The sequence below is a fragment of the Cololabis saira genome, chromosome 22, assembly GCF_033807715.1.
Source record: "Cololabis saira isolate AMF1-May2022 chromosome 22, fColSai1.1, whole genome shotgun sequence".
NCBI classification, from domain to species: domain Eukaryota; kingdom Metazoa; phylum Chordata; class Actinopteri; order Beloniformes; family Belonidae; genus Cololabis; species Cololabis saira.
The window spans coordinates 17,365,729-17,382,560 of NC_084608.1; the positions used below are offsets into that span (position 1 = coordinate 17,365,729).

General features: G+C 36.8%; 1 protein-coding gene across 1 annotated transcript; it reads right to left on the reverse strand.

Annotated features, from left to right (window-relative positions):
* Nucleotides 1–652: 652 nt before the first annotated feature.
* sgk3 (serum/glucocorticoid regulated kinase family member 3) lies at nucleotides 653–14,584 on the reverse strand. The gene is made up of 17 exons (XM_061713419.1): nucleotides 14,361–14,584; nucleotides 7,443–7,623; nucleotides 7,193–7,276; nucleotides 6,903–6,975; nucleotides 6,718–6,793; nucleotides 6,414–6,489; nucleotides 6,065–6,114; nucleotides 5,871–5,928; nucleotides 5,231–5,314; nucleotides 4,999–5,130; nucleotides 4,400–4,512; nucleotides 4,116–4,152; nucleotides 3,552–3,638; nucleotides 3,166–3,261; nucleotides 2,865–3,020; nucleotides 2,649–2,738; nucleotides 653–1,604 (listed from the first exon to the last, which is right to left on the reverse strand). The coding sequence occupies exons 2-17, from the start codon at nucleotides 7,518–7,520 to the stop codon at nucleotides 1,434–1,436; spliced, it is 1,461 nt and encodes a 486-aa protein (XP_061569403.1). The 5' UTR covers nucleotides 7,521–7,623; nucleotides 14,361–14,584; the 3' UTR covers nucleotides 653–1,433.
* Nucleotides 14,585–16,832: the final 2,248 nt, after the last annotated feature.

The following is a 16,832-nucleotide window of genomic DNA, read 5'->3' on the forward strand; positions in this document are numbered from 1 at the left end:
TCAACACTTTATTTCACATGTGCAAAGCTTCAAAAATCAAGAGATAGAGAATCATCCAACCTACATGGCCCTGTGTGAAAAAGTGATTGCCCGCCCTGTTAAAACATAAATTAACTGTGGTTTATCACATCTTTGGAAAGCTGAGTTCGATTTCTCTAGGCACATCCAGGCCTGATTACTGCCACACCTGTTCTCAAACAAGAAATCACTATACCTGCCTGATAAGGGTCCCTGTCCAGGCTGAATTACAACAATTCTGCAAAGATGAGTGGGCCAAAATTCCTCCAAAGCGCTGTAAAAGACTCATTGCCAGTTATTGGAAACGCTTGATTGCAGTTGTTGCTGCTAAGGGTGGCCCAACCAGTTATTATGTTTAGGGGCAATCAATCACTTTTTCACACATGGCCAAGTAGGTTTGGATGTTTCTTTCCCCTTAATAATAAAAACCTTCTTTTAAAAACTGCATTTTGTGTTTACTTGTGTTATCTTTGTCTAATATTTATATTTTGTTTGATGATCCGAAACATTTAAGTTCGACAAACATGCAAATAAATAAGAAATCGGGAAGGGGGAAAACACTTTTTCACACGATAGATAGATAGATAGATAGATAGATAGATAGATAGATAGATAGATAGATAGATAGATAGATAGATAGATAGATAGATAGATAGATAGATAGATAGATAGATAGATAGATAGATAGATAGATAGATAGATAGATAGATAGATGGATGCCTTGTTGTCTGCCAACTGATGACAAGTATCACAGATGTCAAATTTTGTTTTAATATGAACAGAAGTGTTAAGGCACATAATAGCAAATAACATACAATCTACTAAAAACAGAGACAATTCAATTGATATTTGTCCAGACAAACAGAAAAGTAGCTTAAGAAGTAGAAGACAGTCAATCTTTTTTTTCTTTTTAAGGTGACCTATAAACCAAAATGTTTTATTCAGTGATCTATCAAGTATCTTTACATCCAGCTCAGTTAACATAAATGGTACAAGTTTAATTTTACAGTAATTACATGGACAAACACAATTCCATCTGACAATCAAATGGTGCTCTCTTGCTTCCAGTGAACTGTTCAAGTTTCTCAGATGAATGCTCATTGAATATCTTTCAGGGATGAATTTAAGGCTTTTTAAAGGATCATTTTAGAAAGGACAAGAAACATAAATAGAATGCAGCCGTCCTTAATTCTAAAAATAACATATGTTCTATATATATATATCTTTATATAAATACGGATAGGTAAAATAGAAAGACTTTCTTTTGATTAAATTCTGTTTTAAGTGCAGTTTCTACTCCGCTGCTTGCTTTGGCTTCATAGAACAAGTTAATCATTAACAAATGTTTCCCTTTAGTCAAAACAAAAAAGTTACAATAGTTAAGACAACTTAAGACAACTTAAACTGGGAATGTTTTATAGGAAGGAATCATCAGAAGGAGGGGCGTAAGAGAAGCCCACAAAGGCATCGTCAGCCTCCATGACACTAGCATTGATAATGGAATGTTCTTGAGCCCAGCAGATGGAGTTGGGAACCATTTCTTCTGTGAACTCTGGATCAAAGTTCGAAATATCAGAGAAAGAGCTCTGTATTAAAAGAAAAAAAGATGGGGAATTAAATCATTTAAATTAGTATATATATATATATATATATATATATATATATATATATATATATATATATATATATATATATATATTAAAAACACATCCAAATTAAAAACACAAAGGATATCATGTGTAAAAACTCGTCATATTGTTACAATTCAATATTCTGTCGGAAAATCTTGGTTGCACTTGTGCTATTTCAGTTCTTGCCATCAATGTAAATATTTTTGCCAAATTCCAAGAATTCAAGAGTGAAAAGATTAAATATATTTCGGTTGCCACTCTACGAGCATGAAAAGAAGAGTACAGGAGGGGGGAAAAAAAAGGAAATTGAGTGCAAAAAGCTTATGGGAAGCAATAAAAGCAGAACAGGTGATTAAAAGGAAAGTATAAAATAAGAGCCTTATTTAGGTGTGTAACGTTACGAGATTAATCTTTATAACACAATATATGCAAAAACTAAGACATAAGTTGGTAAAGTAATAGCAAAATATAAATGCCTATAAGTAGAAAAACAATACATATCAAAAATTACAATAACAATACAGCAGTATATAAAATTTGCCATTAGTTTTTTTTTATTAAGAAGTGCCATGAAGGGCCGCTGGATGGCACAGTGGTTAAAGCAAGCGGCCCATGTTCTGAGGCTACAGTCCTTCTGCAGCGGGCGAAGGTTCCAGTCCCTGCCTGCCGCCCTTTGCTGCATGTCGTCCCCATTCTCTCTTTACCCACTTCCTGTCTAAACTTTGAATAAAGGCCACTAGAGCCACAAAATCTTTTTTGGAAAAAGTGCCATGAATTAAATCTAATTGATTGATAACATGAATCAAATTTTAAAACTCCCAGTGTGTCTTCAAAGGTATAAAGATAGTATGCATTGTTTAAGAAATTGTAGCATTTCCTGTAAATCAGAAGTCCAAGAAAGCAATGGGAATTTTTAAACATCAGATGCAGACAGGAAAAAAGTCAAGTTATCTTGAAAGTATTAGTTTCCAGTTCATGGAGAAGACACAAAATATTTACCAGTTTGGGTTTGAATGGGGGAGGGACCCTCTTGTTTTCAAGGTCATCCCAGTTGATAGAAGAAAAAAAGGCGTGTGATCTGATCTCATTCTGGAAAAAACGGTTAACCAGAACATCACTACGATTAGAAACATTTAATGAACAGTTGACAGATGAGCCACCAGAGGGAGCTCCAAATCAAACCTTCTTTAAGTCCTTTAAGATAAGCAGACTTACAAAGTCATCTCTAGAGCCTAGTCTGTGTGTGCCGTCCTTCTCCAGCAGGCCTTGGAGGAGAGACCAGGCTGCACTAGATGCACCAGGACGCATCGCCAGCGGTTTGTGGAGGATGTTATCATACATCTCATGTGTGTCCCTACTATAGAATGGTGGCTAATGCAAAAAAATGTAAAAACATACAAGTGAATAAGTTAAGTATGACAGCACAAAAACATTATTCAATACTAAATGCTGAGTCAGATTTCCAATTGACCACATTTTTTTTTTTTTTTTTTTAAGTGGGCTCCAAGTAACTCACCAAGCCGAAGAGCATTTCATACAGCACTGATCCCAGACACCACCAGTCCACTGTATTATCATACGGCTGCTTCCTGAGGACCTCTGGAGCCAAGTACTTGTCACAATGAAAAAAATAATAACAATACTGAAAAAACTCCAACGTTTTAATTTATGTGTAAAATTACTGTTATTATTTGCTGGCCAATATTCCTAATAAAAAACCCAAGCTGAAGAACTCATGTTCAGCATTTACATTAGTATAGCAAGCTGGAATACATTCATGATATAAAATTATTATCCATACTATTTCCACAAAGGTTTCAGTGATCATTGCACTTCACATGGATTACAAGACTTGTCTGGATGAGCTTCAGTGGGAAAAAAAGCAGCCAGCAGTACCCATACCTCAGGGGTTCCACAAAATGTAGAGGTGGTATCTGTCTGGGAAATGCCTTCCTTGCACAATCCAAAGTCCGTCAGGACGATATGTCCCTTTAAGACAGAACATGGATGTATTTAGATAACATGTGCGACACAAGCATGCTCATTATCCCCAGGCACTGAGGCATCTATTGTTGCCAGGAATGTTGGCTGCAATATAGCCCAGTCAGTCCCATTCACCGTTCTCTCACTTTCTCAATAAGGCTAGACAGGATAGTCATTAGTAAGTCCTAATCAAATCACACAGATTCTGACCAGCTGGAGCTTGAAATAAATAGAACAAAAGTGAATAGAGAACAATAAAACGTCTTGTACAGTAGATGTAAAGGGTGGATGAAACATACTGTGCAGTCGATATTAAGTTTGGATTAAATACACTTTTAGACAGTGTTCAGTATTATCATTCAAACTTACAACAATTCTTATTGTATTGTTAGCACAATGTCCGACAAGAAAACAGCTGGGAGACAAGTCAACCTGGTCTATCTAGAGTTCAGCTGAAAAATAGGAACAAATATAAACGCTCACCTCATGGTCAAGAAGAATGTTCTCTGGCTTCAAGTCTCTGGGGAGAGAAAAGAAAACAGTTTAAAATCCGGACCATAGAATCCTCCTCATGCAAATTAAGTCTGCTTGCATCACAAATATTTCAGGTATATTTACCTTCAATTCTATATTTACAAATCACAAGGGGATCACTGTGTGTCTTATTTATAACGCTACAATTTTAACACAGAAATGTGTTTAAGATTTTATTAAACATAATAGTTTAAGCTGAGTATTCAGTAACCCGAGATCAACCACCAGCATACCTGTAAACAATGTTGAGAGAATGCAGATATCCAAGTGCACTCGCCATTTCAGCGATGTAAAACTTAGCTCTGGGCTCTGGAAAAGTCCGTTCTTTTTGTAGATGAAAGAAAAGCTAAAATGAAAATGGTCCAGTGAGTTTTTTGTTCTTGTTTCTTTATATAGTGTGTATATTTGTTAGTACATATCTGTAAATATTTGGAAAAAAAATACATTGACTGAAAAATACAGACAACAATTTAATTACATTTTTATTTCAGTGTGTGCTGTAGTCATCTTGTTTGTGGAGGCGAGAGGCAGATTTAATGGGACACAGATTGTAGTTAGTCATTCTCACACAGTCACACATGCACACATGGCATCACACTTGGCGGCAATCGACAGAGGAAGTAAAAATTCAGAGGCTATTCTTTACTGGAAATGATACTGCAATCTTTCGTAAGAAATTCACTTGTAGATGTTTTTAACCAGAAAAAGTAAAAAAGGTTACTTGAATAAAAGTAACTTATTATTTACATGTATTACTTTATTTCACAAGTGCTCGTGATTTTATGAGTCATGTCTGTGTGACAACATTATTCACAAAACTGAAACAACTCACTTCTCCACCGTTGATGAAATCCAAGATGAAGTACAACTTGTCTGTGGTCTGGAAGGAATAATGAAGCCCAACCAGGAAGGGGTGTTTCACATTCTTCAGCAGCACATTGCGCTCTGCCATGATGTGTTTTTGCTGATTGGAGGAATGAATTAGACCATTTTCATACCATATTTAAAAAAAATATGGATAAGATCCAAGTTATATTACTGTGTATATTACTGTGTTAAGTTACCTCTTTTCTGTTGAGGATGACCTTTTTTTGCAAGACTTTGACAGCATAATACTTTTCATCATGTTTTCGTTTTGCAAGGAAAACCTGTAACACAAGGGGGAAAACAAGCCTGTTCAAACATCCCATCGAGACTGTAACCACAGTAATTCCCAATGTGATTCTCACTTCTTCATGAAAAGTCCAACACTTGCAGAACTAAAACTTGTTGCTTCCCCAGCAGGAAAACAACAGAGAAACATTTCAAAATGCCCCTAAACTGGCCCTGGATAGCTCAGAGGGTTGAGCGCGAGCCATTTACAGAGGCTATTGCCCCCTCGCAGGCAGCGCAGGTTCAAAACCCGGCCTGTCGCTCTTTCCTGGGTGTCTTGCCCCCTCTTTCTGTACCCATTTCCTGTCCACCTACTTTGAATAAAAGGTCACAAGTGCCAAAAAAAAAAAAAAAAAAAAAAAAAATATATATATATATATATATATATATATATATATATATATATATAAAAAAGCCCCTAAACAAAACCGAAATAGAACTGGTTTCTGTATTCTCTAACAGTTTAACAAACTATTTTCTTCCCGTATCAGTGTCTCATAGTGGGGTTAAGAAAAAACAGGCACATTTTTCAGTGTTGCACTTTTAACATACCTTCCCAAAACTGCCTTTTCCTATAACTTTCAAGAAGTCAAAGTCTGTAGGCTTGGCACTGAAATGAAAATGGCAGAAATGTAAGTTGATTTAGAAGAAAATGTCTTTGAGGGTTGTAGGTTGTATTTTTATTCATTTATTTTCTAAAGACAGTGTGCTCTGTAGTAAAATTTACATTCAAGTGGTAAACATACTGTGGATTTCCAGAGGGTCCCAGGTTAATGTTTCTGGAGGTAGAGCTGTTCTGTTAAACCGCAGAGAAACATTATCTAGATCAGTTAATAGGACATGACTAAAGGCTAAAGCTGAGCCACAACATTAACAAGATGAACTATTCTGTAGCATATATACAAACATACATTTTGTAATCTGCATATTTATAGTCTAAGTCTGATCTTCATGTGACAAAACTTTAAACCTGGACTTTTTTGATACATTACTGAAAAGATACAACCAGCAGAGGGAAAAAAACAAACAAACTTTGATACAAGAAAGGCAAACCTCCAGTAGAGCTGTTGAAAAATGGTTTTATAAGATACTTACTTTGTCTTCTTCGTCCTCAGAGGCATCTGAAAAGCACTGCATTTTGTCCATCAGTAGAAAGGCCCTCACATCTGGACTGTATAGTGTAAAGGTCAGGAAGCAAATAAGAGATATGATTTATTTGTATGTATATTTATTTAGAAAAAAAGAAAGGATAAAAATAAGTCCGCCTGTTGATCAAATGCCAAACATTGATAAGGGGTGAAATAAATCTGGATTCAATTTTGTAGAAAGCATCATATGAATGAAGTCAGCAATATATATACGGTATAAATGATAGAGCCTTAAGAAAACCAACACTCACTGGTTGCATAGCTCAGGATGTGAGACAATCCGCTTAATGAATTCATGCAACCCTGCTCTTCTTTGCTTGATGAACTCTGTGGTGTAAATGCATATTTGAGTATATAAAACACTCAAAGAACATGGATTACAATTAATTTTGGTATGAGTAGCATACTCTATACTAGAGTAATGCAAAACACTTACCCGGGTCAAAATTGTCCCCAAATATCCTCTTTGCTGGAATTTTTAAGTTCATAGATGGGAATTGTTTCCTTAGCTGCAATTAAAATAGCGACAATGTAAATAAATAATGTAAGAGGCAGGAACAGTACATGGTCACAAGCCTGTCATTACTACAAATGGAAATCTGATTAGCATTACACAAAACTCAGCAAATCATGGACTACAGGCACCACATATTAAGAATGAGATTTTAGTTCATGTATTTGGTGTGTTTTTAGAAAATATCAAACTGTAGTTGTCCTCCCACTCACTGTGTTGTAGAGCTTGTCAAACTCGGCATACCGCCTGAAGACAAACCATTCACTTTGTCCAACAGAGACCATAACTTTGTAAACCTGAAAAAGGGCAATGGCAGTTGATATGAAGTGAAAACATTAATTTGATTTGACCCTAATTTAAAAGCACTATTATTAAAATGATCTTCTAGTTAAAACAACCATATTCAATATTTGTATAAGTCACTACACAACAAAGGAAAAATGGATGAAAAGATGCACTCACTGTGTAACGCTTCTTCTTGTCCCTTTGCTCATTGTGGCAGGGTATGCTGACATTTGGAAGGCTAGGTTGTTCCTCCATCTTATGGTGTGTCACTTCTCAAAGGTGCAAAGTCATTAAATGATGAGTCCTCCAGATTAAGGGGTTAAGTATACAGATGGTCAATCTCCATGCTGGTTCACTGCTGCATAGAAAAGACAAAAACAAATAGACCATTGTCATTCAGGAAGCGAAACTGCTGTCCATCTGAACTCTACATGTGACACACCAGCCTGATACGTTTTATGTCACTGTCTTTCGCGAGTCGAGCATGCCACATTTTCGCTAACCTATACCTTTTCGAAAGATTTTACTCTAATTCATAGTGACAAGATCAAAGAGATATATATTCTTTTAAATAATGCAATTAATAAAAATAACTCCTCTTCATTGTGTGTCATCAAATTTATCTTGTTCCCTTTGTAACAAGCCTGCTGTTATTGTCTGCTTAACTGCATTCTACTACTATCACATAGTTATGCTACAAGCACATTATTCAGTTTTCCTTTTAAAACAGAAGTGGTCCGTGTCCACATTAGCATGAACTCCATATTGTGAAATATCTCCATTTCTGTGCCACCCATGCTCAGTAGGCATGCACGCACAAATGAAAACACCACTAAAAATAAGCTTGTTGCACACAACTCTTTTAATAGACTCTTTTAGATTTCCTGCTAATGTAGGCAGCTGTAGAGTTATTAAATGCAGACTTTAGCTGCTTAATGGCTCATACCAAAAATGAAAATGTCAGCTGCAGTCACTGTTCTGTCTCCATGTTAAGGGACGCCTGTGTGTTATCTTCCAATAATGGTCATGTGATAGGGAAGAATCAAGGAAGGGTACGTAGCAACACAGAAGAGTAAATCATGAAGCAAATCTGGAAAACCACATGAGAAGTAGATTGTTTAATCAGTTATCTGATTAATCTTGCCAATTATTGTCCATTTTTTTCCTATAATTGGAATCAGCCGACGTCTGACAATATCTAACCGATCAGCGTACATGTGTGGGCATGTGTTGGTAAACACATCACTACCTCACCATCCTTGTTTACTCAATCTGATGACATTTTTTTTTTTTTTATGAATTATTGTTCAAGTTAAGCAAATGTATACATCATTTGTTGTTTTAAAACTGTTTTATAGCATCATTACCTGGCCTACCTTGACCTCTAAAAATTAACATTAAATTTTTCATTTAAAAAAAGAGAGAGAGAGAGAGAGAAAACCCCATATCAGTCACATATCAGTCAACCTGTAAAAGCATCATAGTTTTCAGATGCTTTTTACTTTTGTCTGTCAACATTATACCACAGAAATTGATTAATGAGACCATAGCCACAGCCTGTTGCGCAGTTTAGATATATAAGCATGTGTTTTGTTGATTTATGTAAATAGCGTTGCAAAAACTACAATTTATGATGCCAACTTTTCCTAAATTACTAACACAAACAAAAAATACCATATTATTTTTGGTTCATGCACAGTTCCTTTTCAAATTTCACCTTTCATGCCATTGACAACTAATGTTTGTGTATTTGCAACTCACCAATTTCATCTTTTTTGAAGCAGTTTGTACTTATCAATTACATGATGTATGATCAATATTTCTTTCGTGTGAGCTTCGGGGTAGCATGATTTATTGATTTTCAGTGGCAGTAGCTAACCGGTATGTTTTAAATCCATTAATGCATCACACTTTTTCTTTGTAGTCATCCAGGCCAAGGCTGACGAGGTTCAATTCTACCAGATTTGCTTCTCAGTGGCAGAAAATACCACACGGTCACTGGAGGGTATACATGCAAGTACCACCCTAGATGCATTTAAAATAACAAGCCCTTACCTAGAATCATTTTGTTGTAATTTAGAAACAGCATGACTGCATTTATTGCAACTAATTTTAGCAAGAGGGTTCCAACAGGAAGGTTCTCGGACAGCAAACTGAGTTTTAAAAATATAAAGGAATGCTTAAAAGAAAAAGGAATTTAAAAAAAATTAACCAAAAACTCTATGAATTGAAACCTTAACAAGAGATCATTTTACTTGCTGCAGAAGCTGTTGTGAGAGCACAATGGCAGCAACAGATGGGTCAATGAGCTGTAGCGTTACAGCAGGGAGGCTCCTTCCTACAGAATGAGGAAGTTAGCTCACTACTTCGTCTGAACATAAATATCACAGCCTCACTCTCAGTGCTTTGATAAAATAACACCAACTGTTATGTATTTGTGGTGCTTTTTGTCTACTTAATACGAGAAACGGACCTGTATGTGTGCAGCCTCCTCCACATGCATTCATCTCACACACTCCCTCTGTGACATAAATACTCACAATCCCTCAATAAGTCATGTACATGCTCTCACACATGCTGTGTCTGTGACATTTCAGTTTGTTGAAGTCAGTAGAAAGGTATTTCTAGATAACCTACGAGAGGGTTTTTGAAGCCTGAGTTCCACAAAAGGTTAAACATAAATGAAGCTTATTGCTGAGGAGAGGGGAAATAAATAACACTCCAACTGCATTAACCTCTTCCTAATAAGTGCCTCTGGCAGTGGGAGCAGACAACACAGAGATCTTTCAAGACATTTTTAAATCACACAAAGCATGACACTAACGAAATACACACGCAGCACATCAAAACAAACACAAGAAAGCTGAGATTCGAAAACAATAAAGACAATTTCCACCAAAACAAAACGCAGTTCCAACATCAGTCAGCAAAATTAAAAGATTGCAAAAAGATGAGGATGCAGCCTGCCACAGAAAATGACACAAGCAACCAGCTGCCATGTCTCACGAAAAAAACAAAAAAAGGCTAAAGAATCCACAGATTTTAACAGTGAACAAGCCACCACAGGAGAAAACCTTGCTGAGCTAGCAGGTGAAGAACAACACATTTCTACAGCCCAGCTCTGAATTTGATCTTCCACCATTATAAATCATATCCCAATGAAAAAGTCCCATGTGACAAATCTAAATCATTTTTGATCTTTTAAATAATTCAATACTAAAAACTCGGCATCTTGGAAACATACAATATTTTCTTCATTCTGACTGGAAAATGCTTGAAATTAAGAACAGGAAACTAACTTGAAACTATTATTTGTATTATAAATACATGGTACAGTGTGTGATCCAAGTAGATCTAACAAAGAGAAGCTGGCCCTTCACCATGGGTTATGTAATGTCTGATTCACAACAAAGGTCTTTGTCTGATGCTCTCACTCGTCCATTGTTTGATGTTTGTGAAGTCAGCCTAGTTTGTGTAGTAGTTTTATCTAAACAATCTCACTAATGTTTTCTCAGAACACATGGAAATTACTTATGTCAATTTTGACTGTGTGTGATCCCGATCACATCCTAAACAGATAAGTAATTCTGCTAACTTTGGGTTGAAGCAATGTTAAAATGCTTGTGTGCATTTACAGAGACCTTTCTCAACCATTCTGTTACCTTGTTTAACTTCCCTTTATTTTTACTTTTAACTAGATGCAAAAGATAATCCACAAGGAAACAAATGGCATTACAAGTTTCACTGTAAATAAATAGATAAATACACAAATTAAATTGAAATTCACTTCTGCTGTTATGTTTCACCTTTAATGAAAATTAAGCTTGCAATAATTAAATATTTTCATTTTACCAATGTTATTTAGTCTAGTAACAGTCAATATCCTTTTTTCAGGGAATCTACACAACAAAGTCAAATGTTTTGTTTAACAGTTAATAGCAATTTTAATTTAAAAGGGGACGTAAATTACTACCAGGACACCCCTTCAGCTACATGGAGTTAGGTCCTTTTGTGTTTTTGAAATATAAAGTTTATGTAACTGGGGTTGGTACACACAAAAATTATTTAATGGAGGTTTTGTGTACCATTTGGTAGTATGTAAATGGCTCAGTAAATGGCTCAGAACGGCACTGGCTAGGACTCGCTTTTTGACATTCCAGAAATATCTTTGTTCAAGGGGTTAGATAACCTACAAGTGTCTTGTGCAACTTAAATTTTGAGTTGATACTCCTACATATGGAATGCTGCAGCTCACCGCACCCACAAACAGGCATTGTCAAGTTTGTTAAAAGGATTTAAAACAAACTCTGGGAGGTAAGAATGAATGTTAAAAAAAGGAAGCAGATCGGTATTAACCACATCCCCGTATGGCAGTTTAGCTTCAGCATGCTCGACGTTCACACAAATCTTGACTTAACTTGTGCTGACAGGCACAAATAGCCCGGGCAACACCACAGGATCAAAAATAGCTTTCTTCCTGCTTCGTTCAAAACGCACATCCTTACCAGCAACTATCCTAAGGGGATGTTGAATTTATTTTTTGTGCGTGTAGCTTTGTATCACACATGTCAAGGAATTCAAGCAAGAAAACAAAGCAGAAGTGTCACTCGAATGGGAAATCTGACATGAAAGCTCAGTCAGACATGTCTGTTCCTATAAACACGACATTTAGCATGCAAGCTGAAAAGGTCAGGGGGGGGGGGTTAACCACTCATAAACCTGTTGTGGGCTTACCGAATGTATGAGCGCCAATCCACCTCAGAAAAAAAAGATATAAACTAAATATTGCCGACTTTAATTCAACCAGCTCTTTTAAATATACATTTAATCCAGACAAATATAACACTAATTTATAACTTATGCTATAACAGTGAATGACTATAAAACTGTTCTCATATGGTAGCATCTAATTAAAATGCAACAGAGACAGATCTCTGGTTGAGGAAGTGCAGCTGGAGATGCTCTGTGGGCATGAACTCTGTCAACCCTGATACGTGCAGCCGACCTCACCCTCTGACCAAATCCATACCCTAACTTTATACAGTCTAGAAAACACATAATAGGCTAACCACCAACTTCCTTTTAGAAACTAGTCGACACTAGTTTAACACGGACAATTTCACTTCCAGGATATAAAAGATCACACAAAGTTAGGTATTCATTCAGGATCAAAAAGCATGAGAAGTGATAATGCACATAACGTTTATGTGTCAAATCTAGACATCTTTTAGACATCAAATCCTGGTTTTTGCTGTGGCTGTATCTGTGGCAGTTACATACATTTCACTGGCCAAATGTGAGAAGGTTTTCAAATGGATGTTTCTAAACACTGAACAATCCTTTCAGGAATTAACTGACACTGGTTAGGGTTTTTTTAAAGTATTAACTACCCGAGTTATAACCGATGTACAGTTTTTTCTTCAGCAGACCAGTGAATGCATCTCGGCATCTTTGGAAATGTGGCAACACGTTTTTTTTTTGTTTTTTTTAATGTTCCCCACAACCACCTGTTATCAAGGAACCAGCTGGGAACCTCTTCAAGTCTTTATAAATGGAAAAGCAGAGCTGTTTACAAAGCAGGTTAACAATAATCTATAGAAAACAGAGGGAAGAAAACTACTAAACAACAGATTATTAGGAGGAGCATCTTTCTTGTAACTATAAATTTGAGTTTTATATTTTAGTAATAGTTGTTATGTTATGTTATGAATCTTTATTTCGGCTTGTACACACTTTTTTGCAGAACAAGATGAAAAGGTAAAAAAAAAAAAAAAAAACATTTCTTTTGCCGAAAAGGTGTAGGCTGAAGCCGTAGCTTATAGTGCCTACCCTTTTTTCTTATGATCAGCATAAATATGAGACATTAGCTTTTACTCCGTGGAAACAAACAATACATAAAGAAGACAAAAAAATTGACGTTTCACATTCTAGAATGTTTTTGATAGTAAGCTTTATAATTATAGTGTTTCATATTTTTTTCATTTCATTAAACTTTCCTTAAACTTGAAGATAGAACTACACATTTTTAGGTTGTTATTACAACTATTCCAAATGTATCTAGCCTTAATTGATGTACATCTCTTTTTTAATATTAGTTCTTGCTGTAGTCATCTCAAACATGAGTTTCCCCCTCAGGTAACACCTAATCTCTGTGGTTAGAATACAATTATGTGGATGTCATTTCATCAGAACACAGCTGACCATGATCTTACTTGAGGAGTACTCACACAACTACATCTTTTACAGGTATGAAGCCATGTATTAAGGCTGATTTATGGTTCCGCGTTACACGTCGATTTAACGCAGAAGATAGATCTCTAAAGTTACCGTCATCCTTAAAAATGTTTAGGACCAGCTGAATGGGGTATCTTTTATTTAGACAAAATTAACAGGATATTCTTACTGAAATGAAATTGCCATTTCATGGATATTTTTGTTTGTGTACTTATTGTATTTTTCTTTGTTTCTTTTACCTTTTCTTTTTCCTTTCTATTCTTTTGCTATTGACTGTTTTGTTTTGGTGATTTTGTATTGAGGGGATGATTTTTTATAAGCCCTTCGGCTTCTTTTCCTCTCCTGCACAAATTATTTGTCCTTGTATGATAAAAAAAGAATTATTGTGTTATCACTGTGCAAATAAATAAATAGAAAAAAAAATAGAATAAAACTCTTAAAAAAAAAAACTCTTGGAAAAAAAAAAAAAAACATAATTCAGGCTTTACAGGAGGAGGAGGGAGGAGCTGGCCACACACACACAATGAAGACAAGCACAACGAGAGGTTTAACACACTCCTATAAACTCCCATGTGTAAAAAAAAATGTAAACAACACAGCTTATTGCTAAGGATTACAGATACTATCAAGATGACTGTGATGAGATGATGGAAGTAGGAAAGCTTGGACGCCTGTGCGTCGGTTGCAAAACTCTTCCATGTTGTCTTTGAAAACAAAAAAGTTATCGTTATGTCATCACTCGAAGTCGCTGTTTTGCTATTATCCATACTTAAAACTACAATTTATCACTTTGAAAAATCCACCCGATCCTACACTAACGAAACTGGGGGAAGGTGTCTGTGAAATGTGAACATCACGTACCTTGCAGTGTTTTCATGTGTTCATCTGTGTTCGCAGTTCCAGTTGATGTATTTCAGTCTGATGCGGTTAAAGTGTCGTCACGGCTGACATGTTCCGGGCTGGTTAGGGGCAGAGATCCCCCAAACCTCCAAAACAATGTGTGTTTAGTGTGAGCTGGCGAGTGTGTGGCGGATGAGGGAAGCAGGAAACGTCCGTTTGTTCCAAACGTAGAAAGTTCCAATGAAATGTGTCACGGGATTAAATCCACGCAGAGCCTACGCCGTAGGGTACGGCGTAGGGTACGCGGCGACGCGCACTTTCGCTGCGTGTCGCCGCGTACCCTACGCTGTAGGCTCTGCGTTGGTTTAACGCGGAACCATAAATCAGCCTTTACAACAAGATCACATTCCTGAACGCTCAACCGCACTTCCGGGGGGGATTTTCAAAGTAATAGAAGGCAAGTTTATTTTTATAGTGGTCCTCAACCTTTTTTCAGTGATGTAGCCTACCCCCTGTGAAATATTTTTTCAGCCAAGTACAATACAATACAACTTTATTTATAAAGCACTTTAAAAACACCAACATGGTCCAAAGTGCTGGACAGGCAAATGAAAGACAACACACCATAAGGCACAGGGCACATAAATAAAACAATCATGATAAGTTAAGTGAATAAAAAGGATAAAATAGAAGATAAAAGAATAAAATACTAATAGAAGGATAAAATAAGCACAACTGTCTTGCTAGGTGTTAAAAGCCAAGCAGAAAAGGTGGGTTTTAAGAAGAGATTTAAAAACAGACAGAGGAGGCCTGTTTTATTTGCTGAGGCAGGTTGTTCCATAGTTTTGGAGCTGCAACAGCGAAGGCGCAGTCCCCTCTGAGCTTTCTATTAGTTTTAGGCTCTCTCAGCTCTCTCAGCAGCTGATCAGCTGACCTGAGAGAGCGACTCGGGGAATAAGGGTGTATGAGCTCAGAGAGGTACGGCGGGGCAAGCCCATTCAAGGATTTAAAAGCAAATAAAAGAATTTTAAAATGTACCCCCTAACCAGCGCAAAGCACTTTTGGTTGTAAAAAAAAGACCTAAAACAGAGCACTGTGCCATCAGTAACTGATTTATTAAACAAAAAAATATTGCTTCAACCACGACTCCATCGTTGGTCCAAGTGATTGACAGGTGAAGCCAGGTGGCATTTGACAGGTTAGGTGGAACCATCCTGATGTGGGGGATTCTCTGCGGTTTTAGGATAATAAGTTGAATAGCCTACTCCTGAAGATAACATTCATTTTATGAATTTAGACTTATATTTTCCTCAATTATTTATGAAATATTTATTTTTAAAGGATTTTCTGTAGTGCCTTCACGTACCCCCAGGGGTACGCGTACCCCCATTTGAGAACCACTGGTATAGCACAATTCAACACAAGGTAATTTAAAGTGCTTTACACCAACATTCAAAGCAGCAAGAAAAAACAAATAAGGTAAAAAAAAGAGGTAAAATAATAAAAAAGCACAAGTTGTTAAAAAGTAAGGGCAGTAGAGTACAGTAGGTAAGTATTTAATTTAAGAGTTTTTCTTCTTCTTCTCCTTTCGGCTTTTCCCTTCAGGGGTCGCCACACCGAATCAGTTCCCTCCATTTGAGCCTGTCTTCTGAATCCTCTTCTCTTACCCCAACTACCTTCATGTCCTTTTTCTCCATCTGTCCTCCCAAAGAGGAGGTTTATAGATGTAGTGAAAGAGTCTTTCACTATATCTATAAACCTCCTCTTTGGTCTTCCTGCTTGGCAGTTCATAACTCAGCATCCTCCTACCAATATATTCACTATCTCTCCTCTGGACGTGTCTGAACCATCTCAGTCTGGCCTCCCTGACTTTATCTCCAAAGCCTCTAACATGTATTGTCCCTCTGATGTACTCATTCCTGATCATATCCAATCTGGTCACCCCCACGGATAACCTTAGCATCTTCATCTCTGCTACCTCCAGCTCTGCCTCCAGCTCTGCCTCCTGTCTTTCCCTCAGTGACACTGTCTCTAGACCAAACAACATAAAACAAACAACATTAAGTATTTAATTTAAAAGTACGCTTCAGTAAACAGTAATGTTTTTAGGCCTGATTGAGTGAGTGAGTGAGATGAGTGAGTGAGATTTAAAGGAGCTGACAGTTGGAGCAGACCTCAGGTCTACAGGAAGTTTGTTCCACCGGTGAGGAGCAGAATAACTGAACGCTGCCTCACCTTGCTTGGTTCTGGTTCTTGGGAACCACAACAAACCAGATCCAGATGAACCTCAGGGGTCTGGGAGCTTCATAGGAACTAACAGATCCAGCATTGTATTTTGGTCCAAGACCATTCAGTGCTTTGTAGACCAGCAGTAAGATTTTAAACTCTATCCTTTGACTCACTGGAAGCCAGTGTAGTGATTTCATGACCGGTGTAATGTGGTCCAGTTTCCTGGTGTTTGTAACACCAGGAGATAGAAAGCAAAGTTTCATT